The sequence below is a fragment of the Vidua macroura genome, chromosome 28 (genome assembly GCF_024509145.1).
Source record: "Vidua macroura isolate BioBank_ID:100142 chromosome 28, ASM2450914v1, whole genome shotgun sequence".
Classification (NCBI taxonomy): Eukaryota; Metazoa; Chordata; class Aves; order Passeriformes; family Viduidae; genus Vidua; species Vidua macroura.
In genome coordinates this window covers 468,501-493,577 of record NC_071598.1, presented here as the reverse complement: position 1 = coordinate 493,577, position 25,077 = coordinate 468,501, and the positions used below count along the sequence as shown (strand labels likewise).

Below are 25,077 nucleotides of genomic sequence, written 5' to 3'. Positions count from 1 at the left end.
TGTGGAGCTGTGGAAGGCTGGAACCTGGAGAGCAGTGCCATAGCTCACTACAGCATGTTAATTATTCTTCTGGGTCAGCTGCAAAAAATGGCTCCCAGAGCGGGGCCACCTTTTGCCATTTTACAAAAGTCAAAAACAATGAACGAGACTGCTGTATTTAGCTTGGAGCTGTCACAACAGGCACAAAATCCTGTCCCAGTCTCTTGTTAAATGATCCTTGTTCTAAGGGGGAAAAAAGAAGCTTAATGAATGCATCCATATGAGCCATTAAGAGCAAAATAAAGGCAGAGATAAAGGAAGATAGAGACAAAGAATGGACGATCCTCAGACATGTTTTCTGCCAAAGTCATTCTTTACATAATAGATGCAGCTTCTTTCTTTCCTCAGATGGGAAGATGGGCTTGACACCATCTCATCAACAGCAGCTGTAATAGCAGCTCCTTGCTATTAATATGCAAATTGAAATGCACACACTGATTAAAAACGTGTTAGACAAAGGCTTTTGTCAGAGACCTGCAAGTGGGTGACAGGGTTCAATTAGGGTGCAGTGCCCCACTACAGAATTTTTCCTGCAGCCTCGCACTTGAGCCCAGTGCAGTAACTTCAGCAGGAACACACCACGGGGTTTTAATGGACATTTGCTTTCTCTCTTGGGCTCTCATTCAACCCCCAAAGCGGATCCTGCTTGTCTCCAGCCCTGGGGACTCCCCACAGCCTCTTGCTGTGGGAGCAGGCTGGCAGCTGCTCAGGTCCATGACCTCAGGCAGGTGCAGCCCAGAGGAAGAATCAGACTTCCACACGCTTAATTTGAAGATTATGGAAGGTGGTTTTAAAGGTCAGGACTTGCTAATAAAGTTGATGCAATACGAACTTAACAAAGGAAGCACCACTTATACGTAGCAGGAGCGTTCTTCTCCCATGATTAATCTCTGCATGAAGCTGCGTGTCTCAGGGCTGCCTCAGGTTACACCCTGTTGCCATAGAGCTCCATTGCCTCCACATAGGGAGCCAGATAAAAACACGTGTTATTTGTGTCATTTGTGCTGAGCTGTGTCTGAGCACAGAACCACTGGAAGCCAGTGTCCTGCCCCTGAAACACAACCTGACTCACCTGCACCAGACTCTGGAGAGCTGCCTCAGTACGGGCTACAATAATGAAACACTTCTAAAACATGACAGCTCCCGTGCTGGCAGCCACATCTGCAGCTGTCTCCCAGTGCCACCCGTATTCCAGTTAGCACTGACTGTGAAGTGAGTCTGGGAGAGACCCAACCAGCCTGAAGATAAATTATTGAGATTTACTTTCTTTACAGACTATATTGCACAGAATTTTAAACCAGTAAAACATTTGGCCAGAGCAGACAAAATCAAATTGTTAACGTATAGATGATCTGCATGAAATATGCTGAGTGTGTCTATGGGTTTTTTTTAATGAAGAAAATACACGCAAATGTTTTCACCCTTCAGTTTAAAGTACCCTAGGGGGACGCAGAGGTTGCACTGAGCCATTTCCAAAGCTCTCTAATACATCATCTCACACATTTCAGCCTGGGGCCATTGGACCAGGCTTGACATCAGAGATCTGGCAGCACTTCTACAGGGATGACTGACTTGCCATGAGGAGATTTGTCTTTTTATGTCTTGCTTTGAAAGCCTAATGAACTTAGGAAAAGCAAGAGATTAAAAGGATTTAGGGACCAAAGCCTGATTGACTGGACCTGGACAATACTGGCAACAAATGGAAACACTGTGCTGCTCTGTCACTCCAGGCAGAAGCTGGAGACAGGGGTGTGATGGGGCAGCTCACCTGCCTCCCACTCACCTGGGCCAGGTGCTGTGGGCTGGGAATCCCATCAGCAGTGCTGAGCCTCCTGCCCTGCAGTGCCACGAGGAACACCAGAGTGACACCAGCTCCAGGCCAGGCTGGACACCCAGGGGAGAACAGCCAGCCTAGCACAGGCTGGGAGCAGAGGCTGGGTCCAACCCAGCTCACTGCAGAACTGTCTCCACACCTGCCTGGGGAAAGAAATTGTGTTTGTGCTGTAATTAATTTGCTGCAATTAGCTTGTAGTGATTACTAGAGCACACAGATTTTTGGACTTGTCTCCTGACAGAAACGCCTCTGCAGCACCCTGGATGCTGCTTGGGGGAGGGCTCCTTTGGGGAAAGAAGGCTTGGAAAAGTCAGGCTTGAACCCACATGACTGATGTGCCCTATTTCTGTAAATCATTCTCTCTGTAAAGAGGCAGTTTAGCTTCAGGAACACTGGCAGCTCGTGTTATTACCCAAAACACAATAAATGAAACCACCCCACAGCTATGAAACCCAAGGAGATGTTTACTCATCTGTGAAAAACCCATTCTCCTCCACACATGAAAGGCATCGATGCAAGAGCACAAATTAATCACGCAGAGCTTCTGCAGTGGCTCTGAGTGTCCCCACAGCGGGAAGGAGGTGATGCTGCAGTGCACCTGAGCTGTCCCTCCACAGCTCTGGAGGTACAGCCCGGGGCTGAGGCACTGCCCAGGGCTGAGGCACTGCCTGGGGGCTCAGCACTGCCCAGGGCTGAGGCTCCTGGCCAGCAGAGCTCCAAGGGCTGAGGCTCCTGGCCAGCAGAGCTCTGGGCAGCCCCAGGATGCAGGGCACTGAAGGGCTCTCCTCTGCTCAGGTGCCCAAAGCAGGCAGGGGGAACGAGCTGCTGCTGGCTGTGCAGGGCAGAGCCCGAGCTGGGTCAGTGCAGGGCTAACCCCGTGTCCCTGCAGGTGCACAGGTCACCAGCCTTACCTGGGATGGCCTGGCCAGCTCAGCCTGTGCCAAGGCTCTGGTGCCCCCGGGCTCCTGCAGCTCCCCGGCGGGCACGGCAGCGTGCGGCCTCGGCCTCGCAGCAGAGTCAATAAAGCAAACAGCTTCTGGTGAGCCTGCAGGAATCCTACCAGCAGGAAAAAGAATTCACACTTTCTTTTCAGTGTTCTTTACTCATGGAACCATTTGTTTCTTTAGAGACAAAGAGCAAAGGAAGGAACTCATCCACTACACAATCCCCACGATTCACTGCTGCTGCTCTGTATGTGTTGACACAAACCATGCTGGAGAAGGTGAAGAAAGTGTGTTTATTTCTGATTGAAGACTGATTACATCACTATCATGGATAATGTAGTAGAATAATCTTATACTCTTGGGAGAAATCTAGGAATAAATATGAAAAAGTAAAATAGTTTGTTTCCACTGTCCCTGAAGATGACTGATGAGTAAGTGCTGTATTTACAGGATAGTTACCATACTCTAGACTCTGTGCTGAATAAATATTGTCTTGAAAGGGTAAAAAAATCCATCGAAATATTTTAACTCACCACAAAATTAAAAAAAAAAGAAAATCCATGTACTTGTCCAAAGGAAAGGTTAGTTACATGTTAATTATTGAATCCACATAGGATCACTGTCCAAGAAAGCCTCCTCTCCTGCTGACCCGCTCCCCTCCACAGAAGCAGCATTAGTGCTTGTCCTCTTCTCCACTGACGAGCTACTATTGGTTCTTCAGGCTGCAAGACAGAAACGAAGCCCAAGTCACGCTCCATCCTGGTGTGTTTCATGAAAGAAAACCACCACAGCAAATTGGAAAAAGTCTCCTTTCTTTAGGTCTTAAATTTGAATTGAAGGGCCACACAAATCCTGCCCAACTCGCCTCCTCCATGGCCCAGCACAGCTCAGCTGATGAGGAATTCCTCATTGGAATTGGCACTGGCAAGCTCAGGTTTGTGGTTTGAGCAATTAAGCCAGCGTTTGGGTTTTACATTAAAATAATTCATCTGTACACCCAACACAGAGCTGTACGGGCTGTTCTGGGCTTTCAAATTATGATCAAAACAGAAGATATCAGAGATATTTTCACTGACTTTAAAAGGGAAGGGAGACAAGTTAGATCTATAATGAGGGGAAGTATTACATTCTCTTTCTTCACAGGCAGTGTAATTATTCAGCTGCTCCCTGGAACTGAAACTATGACAAATAAAAATGCCTATCAATTCCATCTACCTTTTGTAACTATTCATCTTCTGGAACTGTTACTGCTCTTATGCTTCTTTACCACAAGTCACTATATATTGCAAAAAGCACATAGAAATGCTACTATTACCAAGTGTTACTGTTATTGGAGCCACCCAGGTAAGAACAAAATCATTTGGCTGGGGTTTGAAGTGCACAATACAACTCATTTACTCTAACTTCCAGAAATTTACAGGAAATCTTCTGTCAGAGAACACCTTCATCCTGAGTGAGGATGTGCAGAAGGAGCCCAACCTGCTGGCAGCAGGGACAGGACTGGAAACATCCAGGAGAAACAGAAATGCCATTTGGCACTAAATCTGACCCAGGTGGAGCCGGGCCAGGCAGCCCCAGAGCTCCCCATGAGTTGGCTGTGCCAGACACACAGATCCTGGGACATGCTTCAGCCACAACAGGCTGTCAGTGTTTGTTCACACCTTCTTAAATAGATGGGAAAAGTGATGTAAACGAAACCATGGGAAAGGGTGACATTTCTCCAGCATGATATTAACAATATTTTGATTAGTTCATTCCTGAATAGCCAAACAGCTTATGTTGATAAATACCCTGTTCCAATTAGACATCTGTGCTCTCAGCCTGAAAATAAAAAAGGAAAGAAAAGAGGAAAGAGCCTGCCCAGGCCCAAGCCTGCTGCCTCTGCTCCTCAGCAGGACATCAACCATCTGGGCTTGCACAGGGTGCAGCCCAAAGTCAAGGCTGAGTTGTGCAGGAAGGGCTGCAGAGCCACCTCCCCTACTGGACACAACCACTCAGAATTAATTCTGACCATTGAATTGGTTTTACCCCAATGATGGCTGCAGGATTGGGTCCCCTCTCTGCAAAAATCCCGCAATTAACCAGGAAGCCTGAGTCTGAAAGGGAAACCCTTACATGCATTAGCATCTATGAAAGTGTAAATGAGTGATTATAAAACCCTGGAATACACTGGTGAGCTCTAGATGAGGCAGAGAGGTCTGGCTGATCAAAGAGGCAAAATGAAGGCGAGAAGACAAAGTTCTTTATGGAAGTGGGGATGGTTATCCCCACACAGTCAGACTGTTAATTACCAGGGCTGGATCTCAGCCCTCCGTGGCTGACAGCCCGAGCAGAGGAGCACAGCTCTCAGCTCTCTGGCACATGTGACAGACCCACAGCTGGCCCAGGGGTGACAGCCACCCCAAACGTGACTCTGGGCTCTCTGCTCTGCCAGAAGCACCTCTGCTCCCTGCACCCACATGCCCAGAGGAGGTACCTCACACCCAGCCCAGGCCCTCTGGAGCCTCTTCCCTGAAGGCAGCTGTTTTCTCCAGGCCATGGGGATGACCCAGCCTGTTCCCAAGCCCTCTCCAGGAAGGGCTTTTTGCCAAGCCCCAGGGTAACATTCTGCACAAGCACTGTTTTGACCCCAGACACTGAATATCCTCTGTCTCCTTTCACAACTATCTGGGACTTTAATCTCTGCTGTTTGTTGCCAATCCTTTGAGCAGCGATTTTTCATCTTCACAGTTTGCATAAAGCAGAAAAGAGGGAGGTTTTGTTTCTGTCAGCCCATGGGGAACAGTGAGGAGCGAGGCTGGCATGTGCCTCCCTCCCAGCCTCTCAGAAGTAACACTCACAACTGGGATTCTGGCTGCTGCTGGTGCCCACCGTGGCCCAGCCAGAGCGGGCACTGGCCCCTGCCTGGCAGCCTGCCCAGCACTGCTGCTCCGTGCTGCATGGGGGGAGGAGGGAAGGAGATTAAAAAAAACCCAGTCTATTTCTGGAGAGCGAGTCAAACAATGCCTCAATCATCTCTACACAGTTCATAAATCCCTAATTAAAGGTTCAGTGCTCCACCCCGCTGCAGATGTTCCAGAGTCCATCCACATTCCAAAACTTGCTCCGTGCCCACAGCCAGCGCCATCGCCCCTCAGAGCCTGAGTTGAGCCCTACACTCCCCACACATCCAATGAGGCATTTAACCTCAATTTTCAAATTAAGCTCAAGTACCTGTACCCTGGAGTAAAAAAGGAGGTGGCAGATATATCTGCTTTGTGTATGCACGGCTGGAGGGATAAGGACCAGCTCAGTATTAGCTCCCTCTTCCTGCATCTTTTATTCAACACCAAAATACCAGCCAAGACACCTCCTGCTTCCTTCCTAAGCCCTATTTTCCCCCTCTTCTGGTCAAACAAATGCAGTCAGAAGCACTCGGGGTAGCACCTGAAGTTCCTATGAATGGTTCATCTCTCCTGGCCAGACCACTCAAGGAAGAGCAGCTCAGCTGCAGGGTACAAGCCTCAAACTGTGTGCTGCCCATGGAGCCCCAGCCCTCCACGGGGCAGTGCCAGGCTCCTGGTTCACACAGCTGCCAAGCTCATGGGGTGTATGTGGGTTATTTAAGGCAGCTCTAACTGGGGCTCTCAGCATGCTGCTCTCTGCAGAGCTCTCAGGAACAGTAATAAATAACCACAATGCAGCTCATGCCTCATAAAAGTTCTGAACTCCTGAAACAGCTTTCCAGGAAACTCATCTGCCTGGTGTTTTCTGGGTGGTATCAGCTTCCATCCTGCAATCACTGTTCCCTGTTTTGCTCTTTGTCCCAGAGCAAAATCCGTGTATCCCTTCACCCCAGTCCTTCACTAACTGCCCCTTTCTTCAGGTTGTTTAGTCTTTAACTATATGAAATATGACAGCTACATAAAATGTTTTGTTGCCTGGGCAACTGCAGTCCAGTGGCTTCAGCCTGAGTTAGGAGGCAGAGGACAGCCTTGACATTAACCAACAGTAATGAGAACAGCAGAAACCAGCGGGGGAACACTGGCTGAGGAACGAGCAGGGGACGATCCTCACCTGCCCCAGCACGGAGCACACCTGGGAGCCACGGTGCTGCAACGACCCCGTGGGACATCACAGCTCTGGGAACCCGGCAAAGGACAGCTCTGCATTTCCAAATCCCCTTCTTTGTAGGACCAGGCAATTGCTTGGAAAAGCCAGTGAGACATAGATGCAGCCCTGCCAAAATCTGTCATCTGTGCTGCCCAGCACATTCCTTTGCACTGAGAACGGGCTGAGCCCAGGGCATGTGTGTCATCTGTCACTCCTACCACAGTCAAAGCACAAACAGCTTCCCAAGGTTACATTTCACAGCACCATAAATTAAGATTTCTTAATCTCTGCTAATTGTAGGAGAGTGCACAACAGAGCAGAAAGTGTGGGGATAACCAGGCACCCTTCTGGTGTGGGGAACTGATCTTCCTGCACATCTCTATCTCCCATCCATGAGGCTGCTCTGGTTTGAGATAAACTTCTTTATCCTTCTCAATAATACCAACAGCAACCACAGCAATAATCATACAGAAGGACGGGCAAGGGAGGATAAATTACAGCTCTGGGCCAGGGCAGCATGGCACAGACGCTGTCATTCCAGGTTTCCAAGAGGAAGAGCTCTCAGCTCTGTTTTCCAGCAGTGGGAATTTCTTGCACTGGGTATGGATCCCGACCCTGTCCCAGCTGTTCCCACATGACCTGGCTGGGCAGGCATCCCCCATCAGGGAGATGTGCTGAAGAGCAGGAGATGGAGGCAGCAAAGGTCACAGATTGCTCATGGCACAGCCCAAAACCACGGCTGGCTCACTCACCTGGCCCCAGCCCACTGCTCCACAACACACCTGCACTGCCACGTGTGCTGGACCACTGCATTTGGAAGGCATTCAAATGCTCCCTGAATAAATAGAATAAAGCTAACGTGGATAAGACCAGGAACATGAGAAGGTCTGACATCACCTGGGGAAGGGCTGGCTTTATCCTTTGCTGGCTTAAGCAAAATGAGCCATTAGCAGTCATTGCTAGTTCTGCTCATCCTGCTCACTTTTCAGAGTACCCTCAAAGCTACCTGAAGCACTTCAGGTATATCCCTTTCTATTGCTCTCCTAATCTGGGCAGTTCCAAGTGATTCAGCCTGAAATGGTTCCCAAAGCTCACATATAAGTGCATTAAAAGCAATTAGTTCATTAATCTAATCTCTGGTATCATGTTTCTCCATCACTTCATTTTAATAATTTGTAGTAATTGACAGAGCAGACTCCCCCCAGTTCTCATAGCTGGGTAATGCATAATTAGTCTAAATCACAGCAAAAACTGTTTCACTGGGAAACACCTAATGCCCTTAGGCTCATGGTGTCTCTTCTGAGGCTTCACACATGAAAGAAGCTGCAAACTCAGTATCATTATCCACAAGTCAGTGGGACTCCAGCAAGCCCATGTGGGTTCAGCCCTGCGCTCCTCGACCTCTGGTGCCTGTGTTTTCACAGCAACCAGAGCACAGCCCCCAGGGCTCCTCTGCTGACAGGGAGCTGGAGAGCACAGCACTGCCCCAGAGCATTCCACCCCTGCAGACACAGACTGACTGCAGCCCAGGGGGAGAAGCACAGGGATACTCACTTGGTCTGGTGTTTGGAGCCCTTCAGGTGTGCGTGGTACTGCTCTATGGAGTTCAGGGTGACGTTGCAGATGCTGCAGGTGTAGCTGCGCTTCAGGCCTGTGAAGAAAACCAGGTGTTAATTAACCCTTGGCTCCAAATTGCCACATGGTGAGGCCGAGGGGAGATGGGCTGCACCAGAGGGAAACACTCCTGTGCCTGGGCTATAGACTGTTCAAAATGGCAGCTAGGAAGTAAAAATAAGTGAAACTGACTGAAGAAAGGGGGAGAAATAAAAAAAAAAAAAAAAAGCCATAACCTATGCTCCAAGCAAACTTCTAATTAATTAGAAGGTGCTTGGATCCCACATTTCATTTCCAGTGTCACAGACATTTCTCTTTACAGTGACCCATCTATTTACTTTTCCAGGCCAGGGTATCCAAGCATTAGAGAAACCTAAAGGAATATTTTTAGAACTGAGCAGAAGAAAGCCAGGTTCAAAGGCTCATCCCTCCTGACAGCGTGGTGAATCTCTCCTGTGCCCTCCTCAGGGGATCATCACTGCTCACACTAACAAGCACTCCAGGCACCACTTATCCCTCTGGTTTTTGGTAGTGATCATAATTCAGAGCAATTCCCTGTTAGTACATTCAGCAGCCAGATCACTTAGGAGCTCTCTTTTCCCCAGAGGGATCCACTCTGATTTATCCACCAAAGTGAGCCAGCCAAGCACAGATGCTGGTCTCCCACAGCCCCACTCGGCAGCCCCTGGCCGAAGGTCAAGGCTGGCAGACTGCAGGGGCACCAGGCAGCCACCCAAAGCCAAAGCAGGAGCTCTCTCACCTGCTGGGCTCTCTTGGCTGCACTACAGACTGTCCCCAGCAGAACTAAGGGCTCTGCTTAAAAACACTGCAGCCACGGGATTCCTAGCAGGGATTGCTGTGCTCCTTAGGAACAGTTCTAATGTTCCTTGTAATTGTCTCTTCTGGCTTTCTACAGTATTTTTTTTTTTTTTGCCAAAATTGTTAAAACAACTAATTTAGAACAAATAACGTGTGGCATTCTCAAATTTGATCGGTCCATGCTCACCATAATTAACTGCACAGGTAATAAACACACTGAGTCCTCCCCAGCTGGACCTGCCTTTTTGGCTCTCAAAAAATCCCTTGTCTTGTTTTGCACTCTAGACACCAGCTACACCAACAGCCCCACTTTTCTCAAACACTTCATAATATCTCTCACCCAGGAATTTGGCACAGCATGAAAATCATCTTTAAATAATATTCCAAAATCGTTCAGATGAGTGCTTGAAAACAACAAGCCAGGAACTGCAGAGGTATTTAAGTAGTTTCTGTATTTCTGTGTCACGACGTGGCACAGAACAAAAATCAATTTGCAAATGTGCACTTGGATTTTCTCCTCACAGAATTTATTCTTGATGAAGCAGTGATGATTCTACAGTCACGCCCTTTGTCCATTGCTGGCAGCTGCTGCTTCCTTTATTCAACCAGCAGGCATTAGAAGCCTGATGAATCTACCAGAATGCAGGTGAAGGAGCGGGACGGGCAGTGCATGGCTGGCGTGGTGTGTCAGCACCCTGCAGCAGACTGAGAACCTGGGCCCCACCAGGATCTCCACATGGCAGAGTGGGACTGGGGAACTAGGAAACAGGTAATACTTTAATTTAAGGTAATAAGGTTCTGCCGCTCAGCCAATTTAGCAGCACGTTAAGAGCAGCCTCAGTGAATCTTAATTACTGGTGTAGGTGGAAACGCCTTCACCAAAGCAGCTCCTAACTGGGGATGATGATTTTCTCCCTCAGCATGTCAAGGCTACTCACAGTGATGAACCAGGGGGAACCCTGCTCCCCCTCCCTGTGTTCTGTGCAGGGAACTCAGTGCTGTTCCCTGATGCAGCTCTTCCCACAGGCTGGAACATGCAGCCCCAGACTGGGCAGATTCCATGGACTGGGATGGACATGGAGAGAGGAAACTAGCCTCAAATGAACAGCAGGATGAGACCACAGGCAATAATCACTTCCACGATATAAAAATTACCACAATTTGACCTCATGGAGCTCATCAAAGCTGCTACTTGGCTGAAACTGGTTTCATAGAACTCCCCAGCCAGTGCTCTGGGGCTGAGCTCAGCCCTCCAGGCCATAAGGTGGTCCCAGCCTGAGCAGTCCATACTGGCAGCTGCTGGGCTCTGGCTGTATTCACATCCCCTTCTGCATCCTCGAGACACATCAGCACTGCCTCCCCTGCAGCGTGACATGCATTCATGTAAAATTGAATGTCCTCCTATCCCCATTAAATAAAATATTAACAAGTCAAGTTATTAATGTCATCCTGCATAAAATGAATTAAAACCCATTCCAGGGGAGTTCTTGTTAAACTGCTTCTTACTAACCACAAGTGACAGCACAGAATGAGAAGTATTTATAAGGCACACAAAGAAATTATGAGCTGAGATGAAAAAGGAAACACAGCTCGTTGCTTGACACTGGTGCATCTGCAGCACCACCAATTTACCTGAGAACACAAAGGCTCCAAGTGACATCATCTCTGTGCCCTTGTCCATGTGCACTGCAGAGGCTGCTGTGCTTTATTTTAGGCATTCAGAGCACCTGTTGCAGGGTTTAGCTGGCCCCAGCACCAGGCAGAGCCCCTTACAAACCACCTGCCACTGCAGAGCCCACCTGCCTGGGAGAGGGAAGGGGAGAGCTGGCCATGGGGCACACCAGACATGAGCTACAACTCGTGAGAGGTGACTTGATGGAGGAAACTTGACATTCCTCCTCCCTGTGCCTGGGACAGGCTGGGAGGGCGAGAGCTCCCAGATGGAGCCACATGGCTGCTTCCAGCTGAGCCAGGGCCACTCCGTGCTGCTGAACAGAGCAGAGCCTGGAATTTGGGGCTTGGCACCCACCAGCTTTTGTCTTCCTGTGATCTGTGCCAGGGTGCAGGGGCAGCCAGGGGAGGCAGCTGTGCAGGAAGAAAACTCCCAATTTCTTCCTCTTTCAGGGTATGTTCCCATGCTTCCCTGCCCAGCAGGAGCAGCAGGGATTCCAGGTCAGCCACGCAGCAGGGTGGGTCCCAAAGCAGCTCTGTGCCACAGCTGGAAAGCCTCACAGAGCTGCTCTGAGAGTGGGCTGGACCCTGCACTCCATCCAGCCAAGGAAAAGGGATCTGTGGGCCCTGTGCTGCAGCTTTAACTCAACACAGACTGCAGAAACTCATTTCTCCTTTTTTTTTTCCTCTCCTCATTCTTATTTCTGAGAAGAAAATAAGACCTCAAAATTGCAGGATGAGCACTTGGTGAGAAGAATCAATGTTTTTGTTTCCTATAAATATCAATTGTCCAAAAATATATCTCTATTCTTATTTCTCCAAATATACATTCATATTTATCAATAAATATTTTATTACAGCCATTATCAAAACATCAAAGGCTGCTGAAATGTTGTACTTCAACTGACACTGCCTGTTTCAGGCTCACACAATGCATCAAACGTTCATCTCCCACACTAGTCAAAATAGAATTAATATTTAAGCTGTGATGGGAGAAGCCACCGGGGATGCAGAGGAAGGAGATGACTTTGCAATCCAGGGAAAACTGAGGCAGCAAAGACAGTGTGGAGCAGGGAGAGGATGGGGATGTTGTCCCCAGCACAGCCATGTCCTGCTGCCACTGTTACCTGCAGGCAGACATGGTGTTACCTGGCAAGGTGAGGCTGTCTGCTCGGGCACAAGCTGGATATCATTGTGTGCTGGCCACTGCACAGACTGCTTTCAGCTCCTGTCAAGATCTGCTCTAATCTTGCAGCTAAATGCATCCGGGAGAGCATCTCTAGATGGACACACATGGACAGATGCTCACGCCCTAGTTAGAAAAACAGAAAGATTTCCCAGCTTGGCAGGCTCAGGGCTCCCTCCCTGGCTCCCTGGGCCTGGCTGCACCTCGTGGTGCTGTGCAGCACAGGGCACTGCGGGCTGAACCCCTGGAACAGTGCCCAACCAGAGACCACCCCTGCTCCCTGTACCAGGCACACACACAGCCTGGACACAGCTCTGCTCTCCCCTCTCCTGTCATCTACAGACACTGGCAGGACCACACTGGATCCAGTGCAAACCCCAACCATGCACAGCACCACCATGAAGGTAAAAACCAGCAGCTGATGAGGCTGTGAAGGCCTCCAATTTCGACTCCCCCAGGAGCTAAATTAATAAAACACTTCCCAATTGATTTATTTACAGTTAATGGCATCCCCAGCCACTCCTGAGCTTGGCACAGCCCAAAGTACTGAGCACGTCCATGTTATTGTCCCAGGTTTTATTCCAACATATTTCCAGCAGCGGGCAGTGACTCAGCCAACATGAATCATTGATGGCACCGTGAGTCACACTAGGTAGCACAGGAGGATCAAGATAACCATTACAAGGTTTATGGGAGACCAAGAAATACACTATATACTGTACAGTCATTAGTGGCTAAAGAAAAATTATTTCATTTAGCAAGGAAGAAGACCCAGGTGTATCAAAATGTTATTGCAAAGCCTCACTGGCAAACCAAAGCTCTTGCACATAGCTCTGAATCAAACTTGTCCTTCTTCCTCAGCTGAGTCAGGTGCTTGTGTGCACACGGGACTGTAACCCAGACAAAAGGCTCGTGCCTCTGCCATGCCCACACCCCAGAGTAAGCAGGTATTGTCACGATTCAGCCCTGGACTGAATCAAAGTGCACCTCTCCATCACAAGCTCAGGAGGGCCTGGGGATGCTGGGGGGTCCAGCTGCTGAGACCACTGGCCTGGCTGTGGCTCTGCTCTGCCTGAGGGTGGCTCCCAGAGGGGTGCAAGCCCAGGCACAGTCCCCACAGGGACCCCACATGTGCCAGAGCCCCTCCCTGTGGGGCCACCACGGATGGACTGACAGACAGGTGAAGAAAGGCTGCTCTCCCTTCAGCAGGAACACAAAAAACTTGTCTTTAACATCCCTGTGGCAAATGCTCAGCTCCTGTTGCTGCTGCTGACCCAGGGCCATCACAGCATTTTACAAACACTAATTAAATCATGGGAGACAGTTGTCCTGCTCTCCATCGGGGAGATGTAGGGAGTGCTCTGCCTCCAGCAACATCCTGTCTGCACTCGTGCGTGGGGCCGAGCTGTAACGTGCTCTCCTCTCCCAGGGACAGGCCACAGGTGTGTGCACTAAAGGGAAGGACTATTTTAGGAGGAGGCAAAAGAGATACCTAGAAAACAACTCTGGAACTTTGCTGCTAGAGCTGCAGGCTGGCATTCCGGAGCAGGGGATTTTTGTCCAGAACTGGGAGCCTCAGGAAGCAGTAGCAGCACCTCGGGCTCCCTGCACCACTGGGGACTGCAGTGAGCGAGGGTGGCAGGTCCCCGCCGGCCGCGTGCGGGCCTCACCTCGCAGCTCCCCCAGGTCCAGGGTCTTCCCCAGCTGCTCCAGGAGGTCGGCCCTGGCCGCGTTCTTCTTGTGCTTCTTGCCGTCGTAGTGCTGCTGTGCCATCATGGGGTTGTTGAACCAGGCCGTGCAGAGCTGGCAGTACCTGTCCGAGTCCCTGCGCTGCGGCGGCGCCGGCACCGCCGGGGCGCCGTCCGTGCGCGCCGGCTTCAGCGGGCCCAGGGCAGCTTCTGCAAAAGGCAAGGGCCACACGTCAGCTCTGCTGGGCTCGCGCTGCCCGAGGAACGCCACACCCCGAGGCAGATCCCGCAGCAGACACGGGGAATAATTAGCTGCAGCTACAGGGTCCCGGAGGATATTTCGGATGGCGCTGCTTGGAAAGCTACCATTTCTCATTAGAGAAAGCATCATGAAAGGAGAGCCCAGGACTGCTCCTCAGCTTCCTGCGTTTCACTAACTGGGAAGGAGGATGCTCTCAGTGCAATTACACGTCTTATCACTGCTCTGACTAAATTTGCTAAACTTATCCTGCTTGAATTGCTACTCCCAGGAAAAATCGTCAGTGGAGAATAAATACACCATGAAGAGCCATCTCCTTCTCAGGATAGAGAGACATATTTATCATTATCTCAGGATTCTTATTTTTCAATTTATTTGGTCTCAGAAAGAACGGGAAAGCCATAGTCATTGCAAACTGTCACAAATGAAAAAAAATACTCAGTAGTCAGTCCCATCCTTCAAAGATCTCACATTGTGAATTGTCAGATACCAGCAACACATGACCTTAATTTAATTCTGTTTTCCTTCAGATTCATCAAAAGCCCATCCAGGAACACAAATATGACCCCTATATAACCCCAAAGAAAAGTGAGTGATTAGTCTTTATATAATGGAATGCACTTTGCTCAACAGAGTTTCCCAACTTCGTACAATACAAGTCACAAACCCATGGAAAAAAGAGTTTGAAGTAAAATAAAGTTTAGGTAACACTGGGATACAAAAATATACAATGACTAGCACTTAATTATCACACTTCATTCAAAAATTCCCTTTTATGTGGCTTTCCTTTTCCTTTCTTTTCCAGATGAAATGTCTGCTCTTTAAATAATTAACAACCTGCTCTCTCCATGGTACTGGAATAGGCACATTTGGAGGTGTGTGGTGGCTGTCTTTGATCAGGAGATGATCCAGCTGAGCCCTGATGAGCCCACAGGGCAGCAAATGCCAAACCCACCTCAGCATCTGACACCAGGAACAGCAACACAGGGATATATTTAGACATATAATTATGCCTGGAGCCCACTGTGATTGACTCCTTGGCTTGAGAAAGTTAATATTGCTATAAATCTTCTGCTGACCTGCTCAGTAAGGGACACCCTTCTAGGAAATTCTATCTTACATATAACATTACTTACAACCTTATCAATTTCCAGGGGTTTATAACCTTCTATTGTTTTTGATGATGACTGCCAAGGTATCAGAGTTCCAGCAGTGATGACGCTGCCTCTGAAGAGCTGCTCCAGGCAGGGCCAGGCAGGGTCTAGCTGGATTTTGCTCCTAAAAAAAAGTCTTTTCTATGGTTCCAGCAGGAGAGACACAGCCCAGCCCCTCCAAGGTGCATGCAGCAGAACTGCCAGTGTGAGCAAAGAGCAAAGCCAGCGGCCAGCACAGTCATTAGGAAGAAAATTATGGAACTGCAGTATTTCCTGCTCAAACTGGGATTACACAGACTTTGCACCTGCTTGACCATTGAAAAGCAAGCACAGCTTGCTTCTTGCAAACGTGTTCCTGCACTCCCCAGGGAGCCTCCCTGCAGGAAGGGGTCCATGCCCAGAGCCCAGTGATGCCACACGGACTTGGAACAGCCCTGGTGAGGCCAGGGGGACCCAGCCCTCTGCAGCACCCCAGGACAGGGCTGAGTCCAGGGAGCCGGACTGAGCTGCAGAGAAGTTTGGAGCATCATAAACAACCAGCAATTCCGGCAGCCCAGGAGCTCTGTGACAGATCTGACTTGCTGTTCCACAAGCCCCAGGCTATAAAGTTAAATCTATCCAATCTTTTGGCCAGCGTTCTCCTTGTTTCTGTGCACGCTGCTGCCGGAGGGGGACCAGGCAAGCTGAAGCTCAGGGAGCTGGTGATGTCCACAGGAGTTACATCTCCTGCTCCCTAAGGAAACCTGACAGAAGCAGCTCTGCTCTCAGCCCCTGGCTGCGCCTCTGAGCCCTTCTCCCTAAGGCTGGGGGCTTGTGCTCCCCCAAATGCCATGCAGGAGGGAGGTGCCAGGGGGACTGGCACTCCTGCTGCAGGGGATGGCACCAGAGCCCCCCACGCCCACCCCAGCCCTGCTCCCAGCCCACATCCACACCTGGTTCCCATGGGACCATGGGCTACAGCACAGCACAGCAGAGATCCCCTGCCTGCATCACATGGGGGCTGCCACAGGCAAGGTTTTCCTCTTAGAACTCACAGTACAAGATATTTTCTTTAAAGTCACATTCCTCAGGTCCCACTGACAACCCCCACCAGTCCTAAGGTGTGCTGAGCCCAGCCTGGCAATTAATGAAAGCATCCCAAGTCTACCAAATTCTCCCAAAGAGAAATCGATGAAAGTTGACTTCTCCACAAATGCGTATTTATCATTTTGATATGCACTACATAACTGCTACAGAACAGAAAATGCCATCATTCCCTGAGCAGCGACATGAAAATTAATAATAAACACTCACGAAACGTCAAAAGTTAAAAATGTTTCTCCATCTAAAACACAAACATAAAAGCTGCGAGTTTGACTATTTCAAGTATTTCAAAATGCTAAATAGCTCATGACAGTCTGCCTTACGTTCCCTTTCGCTGTGGGAGGGAAGTGAGAAAGTCTTACTTTGCTGCAAGAGGCAAAATACAAAGTTAGAAACACTTTAGCACTCCGGCAATGAACTAATGTTTGACTTCTTTCTCACATCCAAAGCTTTTTATTCCAAGCTGGATTTAAACAGCACCCAACTTCTTCCATTGGCACACTCCAGAAACTCAGCATGAGGACAAGAAAGTAAGTGAGCCACAACAAGGAGGCACTGGGAAACTCGTTTTTTTCCAGAAGAAATTCCAGAAATCTAGGACTAAGACTGCAGCCACTGCTGGACAGATCCTAGCACCCAAACCAAAAAGCCATTTACTAAGTCCCTTTTGATGGCCCAAAGCCAGGGCCATTGCCACTTTTCTGGAATGATGCCTGCAGGTCCTTGCACTTGGATTGATGAAGACAGCAGCTATTTCCCCCACAATCCTTTGGTTTGTAACTCGTGGTGATGATGGGATGCAAGCTGACAGAGTATGTCGGAAATGATGAGAGGAATTCATCTGCAATAGTGCTGACATGAAGGCTCTGAGGGCTACAGCCTTGTACAGCAGAGCAACAGGAAAGATCACAAGTGTTTCGCTGTCATGATGAGACATGGTTTTTGTGAGAAACCCGACTGTTGGGCCACTTCTTCTCCTGAAAGCACCGGCAGAGAACGGGACATCTGTGTTCCATCTGGATGGTAACTGTGAAGGAGAACACAGATCTCCGTAAGGGCTCTAAGAATAGATGTGATTTTCTTTGGGACTGATGAGACAGAAACCCCAGAATACCAAGCAGCAGAATCTCCTCCCCAGGAGCATCCAGCACGCTCAGGGCTGTGCTTGGTTGGCTCTCACGACTCATGAGCAGTGGAGTCTCTGAAGCTCTCTCTGAGACACTTAATGCTCCCTTAGTGCCAGCCACAGAGGATTGGGACAAAAATCCAGTGAAAACTGCTGGGTGACTGTAGGAAGCCCAGAAAAATGCTGTGTCCAAAGGGTGTGTTTCTGAGAACTCCTGGAGAGCAAGGAGGTGCTTATTAATGTATTCCTGAGCTCAGCTTCATCTTCCAGATCAAGTGCCTGTAAGAGCTGATGAGTCCTTGAGTTGCTCCTTCCTAGTGATTAGGATGGCTGAAGAGCCCATTACTCCAGAGCACGCAGCATGGCTCACTCAGAGCCTTCCGAGGCTGATCCAGATGATGAAAAAGTGAGACAAGAACCACAGTGCAAGGCTGCAGCTCTTAGCAAGCCCTGCCTTGGCCAGGCCCTGGGGCTGAAGGGTGAATCCAAGTTGTCAGCGTAACACAGGAGTCAGTCCAGGCACTGTTCCAGCACTCCTGTGAACATCAGCTCCCCTGGACCTCACCGGGAGCACCAGGGCTTGTGGCAGGTCCTTTGGTGCCAGGGGAGGAGCTGCTGGCAGGCTGCACAGGAGGATGGGGCTCAAGCAAGCCCTGCACAAATAAACACCAAGCCTGAGTCCCCGCTGCTCTGTGCCCTTGGAGGTGTGTGCCAGCTGCAGGGAACAGCCCGAGGAGCCCACAGGAGCGAGGTGTGAATGACCCTGGCAGCCCAGTGACAGCCTTCCTCCTGGCTGGCCCAGGGGTGCAGTGCCTTTACCTTCACCTCCACAGGACACACTGGTGCCCCAGCATGGCCAGTTAAACGAGCAAAGCACCACCTAACACAATCCCCACATTCCTTCAGGCAAAGGGGCCAACAGCTCCCAAGCCCATCCCGGCAAAGGACAAATCATACTCAAATCATACATATCAGCATCTACAGTCTGTGAAGTTAAAAAGGCAACAAAACCACACACACAGAGTGCCAACCCCCGTTATCTAATCACATCTAGGATTTACATGCTAGGCAGGGTCCAGTACACACAGCTCCATTTGAATTTTGTGCTGAAGAAGTGCCACTGGCAGCAATTCTGGGTCACATCTGTCTGCAGGACCTCAGCCCAGCAATCCTTCCTGGAGAAAGGTGAGTGCTTTGTTCAAGCATTTTCTGCTTCCACAACCACGGAGGATTTTTTTTTTTTTTTCACAGATTATTAGTGGTTTTCAGGGACTTTATGGTTAAGCAAACAATAAGATGGTTAAATTGTCCAATTTCAACATTTGACTTTTTAAATGTGAAAGTTAATAGGCTGCATTACTAGAATCACTGTGGAGGAAAGCACAAAACCCATCTGGGCAAAAATCAAGAGACAATCAATCCAAGGGTTTTTAAAGCCTGGCTTTCCCTCTGTGGTAAGAGCAGATGATGCACTGTACTGTACAGTAACACCAAAGGTTTATTAAACATATTAGCCGAGCTGATAATTAAACTGCTGATAATTAAAGCCAGGCTTGGCTATCTGCACCCAGTGGACACATTGTCCTCCACTGAGAAAACACTTTGGAACTGTGGAACCAGAGATAGGGCTCTGGCACCAGGGCCAGCCCCAGCTGATAAACCCCTAATCTACACAAACAAAGCAGAGAGTAATGAGCATCAGGAGTTTTTGAAGGTTGTTATGACAGCAACACAAATGAATAGCTGCTTGTGCCAGCCTCCACACTCAGCTTTCCACGTTGCTCCTGTTTTCTGCCCGAGCCAGCCCCTTGGCCAAGCCCCGTGAGCCCACACCCCTCTGCACCAGCCCCTCTGCCCTGGCTCCTACCTGTGGCCTTCAGTGCTGGTTGCTCCCCTAGCAACAGTTTTAACCTTTTGGCGTGGATTTTCCCTTGGTAATGCGATTCTGCCACCACTGCTGAGGTAAAGGACATGTTACATAGTGTGCAGCATTTGTTCTTATCCACTGAGTCACCATCACTGCCCTGGGTGGAGACAAAAACACAGACAAAACAAAGAGGTATAAGCACAGTCACAGAGAGAGAGGAGAAGAACAGGAGGGAGGAATAACAATCTAGGTTGTTATGCCAAGGGGTTTCTCTTCCTCATCTCTCCCAGCCTTGCTCCTGCCTCGTGCCAGCCGTGTCCAGCCTGGCGACACCAGCACTCCACTCTGGTCTGCACCAGAGCTCAGCCCAGCCCTGTGGAGCTCCTGGCACACCCCGAGCCTCCCTTCCCTCACCCTCTACTCCTCCTCTCTGCCTGAGGGAGTCACACAGACCCAGAGCTTTCCCTGCCACCCCACACCGGTGCTTCCTCCTGATGCACTTTTTCAAGAGACCCCAAAACATCTGGGGGGACACAACTGGGGAGGACACAACCCACTCTGCAGGTGGGAGAAATAAATGAACTGTCTGAAATCACACAGGTCCCTCCAGCAGGACCCAACAGCAGCCTTGGGTGAACCCAGCACAGAGTGGACACCTGACCCACCACTGAAGGTCATTTTCCCCCCCCAAAAAACCCCAATTTTAGAAAGATGACCGGTTTTCATCACTTTTTTTGTTGTTGATAACTGTAAATCAAACCTTAGGGAGGAATCTCAAGAGGTGATTAGTACTGTTCTGAGTGTAATTTGCACTTCTTTTAAATAGCTTTCTCTCAAGATATTTTATGCCTTCAAAGGGAAATCACTTGAAAGTTAAGAGCAGAGCAGAAAATTTCCAGTATCTATTGATCATCAGTGGCAACATATAAAGAGCTTCCAACAGAGCTCGTTTGAAAAGCTGATACACTTCGGTGTTAATGCACCAGGGTCTCTTCCTCTGCCAGGGCTGCTCTTCAGTGACATTTTTTCCCATTTCAACCTACTTCCTCAGCTAGACTGCAATTAAAAACAAAAAATTCAAACCCCCTCAAAGAGTCCTCCAGTACCTCATGCAGAGCTCAGGGTCCCATTTACACTGACCCACAGTTCACTGTGCAGCTCATCTGGGCGAGTACCTCGATGTGTGGGTAGGACCTCAGCCTCCAGCAGGAGAGGGGTGTCCCCAAACCCCTGGTGGGCCTGCGAGCCCCTGTGCACATGCATGGCAGATCTCTGCTCCCCAACAGCCAGTTTTATACACCAAGTATAAATACACACGATGTATTTGGGCTCTGCTGTTAAGCATTTACCCAGGTCTGGATCATCCCTTAGCAGCATCACCTCCCTTCCTTCCCTCCTCCACCAACCCAACCCCTGCACAGAGCCAGAGGTGCTCCAGGCTGATCCAGCCCTGAAGGGTAATTATGCCTTCTCATTTGTCAGGGGCTGTTTTACCTGAAACCAAAGAGGCTGGGGGAAGCGGATCCGGGTGCGTTTGACACGCTGACAGGATTGTGCAGGTGCTGCAGTCGCATGGCTGCTCCCCCAGGATGCCCCAGCTGGGCCACAGGGGGCAGGTGGCTGCACCCTGGGGATGCTCTGCACCCGTGTGCACCCACCCATCCCTCGTGCACCACAGCCCACTCCCGGGGCTGAAAAGTGAACAGGCACTGACAGCTCCGCCGAGCGGCTCTAAATCCACCCCAGCTCCTCAACCCCTGCTGCCAAGGAATCCTACATTTCATTTCTGCAGCTTTCTCCACCCGATCCCCCCTTGAAAACCTTCACTACAACGCAGCACAGAAGCCACTGCCTTCATACAAACTGAAGCACAACAGAACACATCACTGGAGCTGCAGCAGCCATCTCCCAACACTGACATCCCCACTCTTCCCCCGCTCCGCAGCTCTACTGAGCCAGCCTTGTTTATAGGGCTTCTTTTTGTAATATTAGAAACTTCACTCTCGTATATCCAACAGAATTAACTTCAGTTATTTGGCTGCCTGTTAACAGGCTGCATAATCTTCACACAGGCCAGGCACTTGCAGTCCTTTGCTGGATGTTCCGTAAGCAATCCACAGGAAAAGTAAGGATTTTTATTCCACAGATACAAATCTGCTGTCTTCATTTCCCAAGTTTTACTAAGAAGAAAAGATTATACAAACCCTAGAACACAGCAGCATAAACCGCAACATTAAAGTGCAGCTAAGTAACTTTTAATATTTGAATTAATTTTCGGTGCATGAAGGTGCTGCTGTTAAAGAGCTGCTTTCTGTGCTGCTCCATAGGAAATTCAGGCCATTTCCGTTCTGGAGCCTGTTTTTGTCATGGTACCAGCAAAAAGCAAGTACCAGTTCATGAAAGGTCAAGATATGAGGGTTTTCCCTTCCTCCACACCAAATCAAACCAATAATGAAGAGCACAACAGTTGAGTTATCCATGGGAAGACTACTTGTGTAGTCCTCGCCTCACAGAAAGGTCAGGAAGCAAATGCTGTTTCCAATCCCACTGCACTGAGTATCCACAGCTGCAGCCACCTCTCCCTCCTGCTGCCACCTGGCAGAAGGACAAGGTGTTAGTTCTGTGGTCAGCAGAACACAAACCCAATGGCATTCAGCCATGTAACAGTTTTGATGAAAAAAAAGGCTAATATTCCCCTTTTAGCTGCAGCTACTTCTACACAAATTTAATTGGTTCTCACTGATTGTTTCTAATACTCATTAAAGTCGCTGTGCCATGGCCTGAGTGACACTGCTAGGATTGGGCACTGCACTGCATGAGCACATGGTAGGGATGTCATTGTGCAGCATTAGAGACGTCCTGAATAGTTCTGTTCTCTCTAAATGCAAAGGCTTCTATAATATCTGATCAGCAACAGGCCTACTCTGAGCTATAAATGTTGGCAGATTTTCCCTGCTATATTTTTACAACACAAATAATTTTAGCATTTAGGTCTGGCCTAGCCTAGCATTCACCTAGAACATGAGGACGTGTTAATCCACCCCCACTAGGGCTGCCCTTGGCAAAAGCATCAGCAAACACAGAATTACATTCCTTCTCCACGCTGCCTTTCACAAAAGCAGTGGGAAATAGTTCAACTTTGACTTATTTGAGGTCTGATTGTTTCTCTGTCCTCCACATCCCATCTGAGGTGCCCATGCAGTATGTGGCTCCTTTGTTAGACGTCATCAAACCCCTCAGGGGACCCTGTTCCCCATCTGTATGCACCTGTCCATTGCACTGCCACTCTGTCATTAGTAACTCAATAAAATCACTGCAAGGTCCTGCTGTGGAGGGGCAGATTGCATCTGCAACTGGCTTGTGTGCAACAGGAAAGTTCACTAGTGTTTTGATTACTACATCAATGAGCTTTCAGATTCCTTGGGCAAAACTTGAGTGCTTCTCCCTTTAATTACAAGATATCACACAGAATATCAATAGCACCCAGCCCCAGTCACACTGAACTGGTTTGGATGCTGCATGCTGGGAACCTCTCACGTACCCTAGAACGTGGGAAGGAGCCAAATGAATAATTCCCCATGAAGCCATCTCTTAAAAATTCAGCCTCCTTCTATCTATTGCCTGACAAATGACTGTGAGCTGGTCCAATTCCTCACCCTCATTCGTTTATTAGAACGCAGCTGAGGAAGCCAATGGCCAATCTTTAAACTGGCAGACTGAGAGCAAACGTGAGCGAGGAGCCTTTGGAAAAAGCACATCAACTCCCAGGACAAGGAGTCCCCAGAGCCCTGGGGAGGTGACACCGCTCTTGCTCCCCGCAGGGGTTTTCAGCCGTGACACTGCAGTGGCACCGCTGGCATCCCCTGGTGTCCTGCTAGCAGGAGGACGGGGCACTGCACGGCAGGTGTACCCACAGGTGTACCTACAGCAGCTCTGCACCTGGCACCAGGTGTACCTACACACCTCCACAGCCACCACTGCCACCAGACACCGTCCAGGTGTGAGTCCTCCCACCTGCCCAGTGACCCTCACCCTGACAGTGGTGTCACATGCTGGAAGTGGGGTGAAGGGGTCTGGAGGTGACCCCAGTGCTGCTCCACTGCCAGCAGCACCCCAGAGTGGCCGTCCCCCCTCGCCTGGAGGCACGAGCCTCCCGCAGGCATTGTCCCTGTCACCTGCCCCAGCTGCTCACCAGCAGACTCAGCCTGGGTCTGGAAGAAATGGAACAAGCCCTGAGTATTTGCTATCAGCATATTTTTTCCTATGAAAGAACATTCAAGTAACTAAAAACACAATTACTGTTGCTGATGCGCATAATAATTCTTGTGTAGTTTATCGAAAATTATTTCCAGTTACTTTGCATTTCAGCTAATCTAAATGTTACCTCTGGGCACCTGATCATCTGTGGCTGCAAGGGAGAGAATGTTGTAGCCCAGAGTCAGTGATGCACAAAGCAAACAGGGACTGGGGCTATACCCACATTTTCTGAGCGGAGCTTTTTGGCCGGGCAGCCTCCGTCGATGGGGTGAAGCATGTAGTAGAGGCGGACTTTGCTGGCATGCTTGCGACTCTGGAATGCAAAAAGAAAAGAACTGAAGTTACAAGGAGCAAGAGGCTCTGTTGCTGTGCTCACTACACCAAACCATAGTCAGATTTCACATCCCCTTGACACACATATCCACCGCTGGAGGAGAAAAGGGGGAGGGATCCAGGTGAGGAGCATTTGCACTTCTCAGAATTTTCACAGAGCTCTGCACCCAGCTGAAATGAGCTGTGGGATGAAACCTGCCATTAGCAGAAGAAATGGTCCAGCCTGGCCCCTCTCCAAGTCCTGCTGCCTGTAGGCCCTCCAAGACACAGCAGGGACCAGACAGCGAGGGAAGGAGAGCATTTGTTACTAGAGCATTTCCATGGGGGGCAGATTGAAAGATGGGGGTTACTGAGCTTCAGCCAGAGACACAACAGCATCCTGACGTGTCAGAGGCACACACACAGACCAAATCCACAGCTCCTACGCTTCTAGAATGATAAAACGTTAGAGGGGCAAAAAATCTCCCATGAGGGAGACACAAGCAGGTTTCACCCTGCCTTTGTCACAGCTGGAGCTCACGGGCAGGGATGGGTCAGAAGAGACAGGAGATCCCCTGGTGACCCCAGCAGCAGAAGCCAAAGCAAATCCTTGGGACTGGCAAGACTTAAAGGAAGATTTTAAAGCTTCTACAGCAGGAGCACAGACATAAACCTTCAAAATCCTGACTTACATTCAGGTCTTGTCTTCCACCAGATGCAGGGGGGAAAAGCCGGCAGCCACAAAATAACTGCACCCAGCATATGGGTAGGAGACACAAGGGGAGCTGTTACCATGTAAATGTTTCCTTTGAATCACCCTTTCCAACTGCCCCAGAGAACAACAGCACCGTAATGTTATCATTTCAGATCACAGAGCTGCAATTTAAAAATATTAAATTACCATTAGCATGTTCTGGAACATTCTTTTTCCTGTGGTATAAACTTGGAGCTAAATTTGCAAGGAGCTATATTTGTATTCGCATGCAGAAATGTGACTATGCAATATTTTTTTCCACAGAGCAAATTAGTCAAGATAAATAATGTCAAATATCTGTCCCCAGCTTGTCTTCCTGCTGCATTTAGCAAATGTGACCTTCCATGGTCAGAGTGAAGTGCAGGAAACCCCAAAGCT

General features: G+C 49.3%; 1 protein-coding gene across 1 annotated transcript in view; it reads right to left on the bottom strand.

The window, feature by feature from the left end:
• Positions 1 to 3,091: 3,091 nt before the first annotated feature.
• The window catches only part of ZMAT4 (zinc finger matrin-type 4), a 46,613-nt gene continuing 24,627 nt past the window's right edge, over positions 3,092 to 25,077 (bottom strand). The window contains exons 3-7 of the mRNA XM_054000878.1: positions 23,857 to 23,946; positions 19,377 to 19,533; positions 13,870 to 14,097; positions 8,464 to 8,560; positions 3,092 to 3,539 (exon numbers count right to left, since the gene is read on the bottom strand). Of these exons, the coding sequence (XP_053856853.1) occupies positions 3,524 to 3,539; positions 8,464 to 8,560; positions 13,870 to 14,097; positions 19,377 to 19,533; positions 23,857 to 23,946 (588 nt within the window). The 3' untranslated portion in view covers positions 3,092 to 3,523. The remainder of the gene's footprint in view (positions 3,540 to 8,463; positions 8,561 to 13,869; positions 14,098 to 19,376; positions 19,534 to 23,856; positions 23,947 to 25,077) is intronic.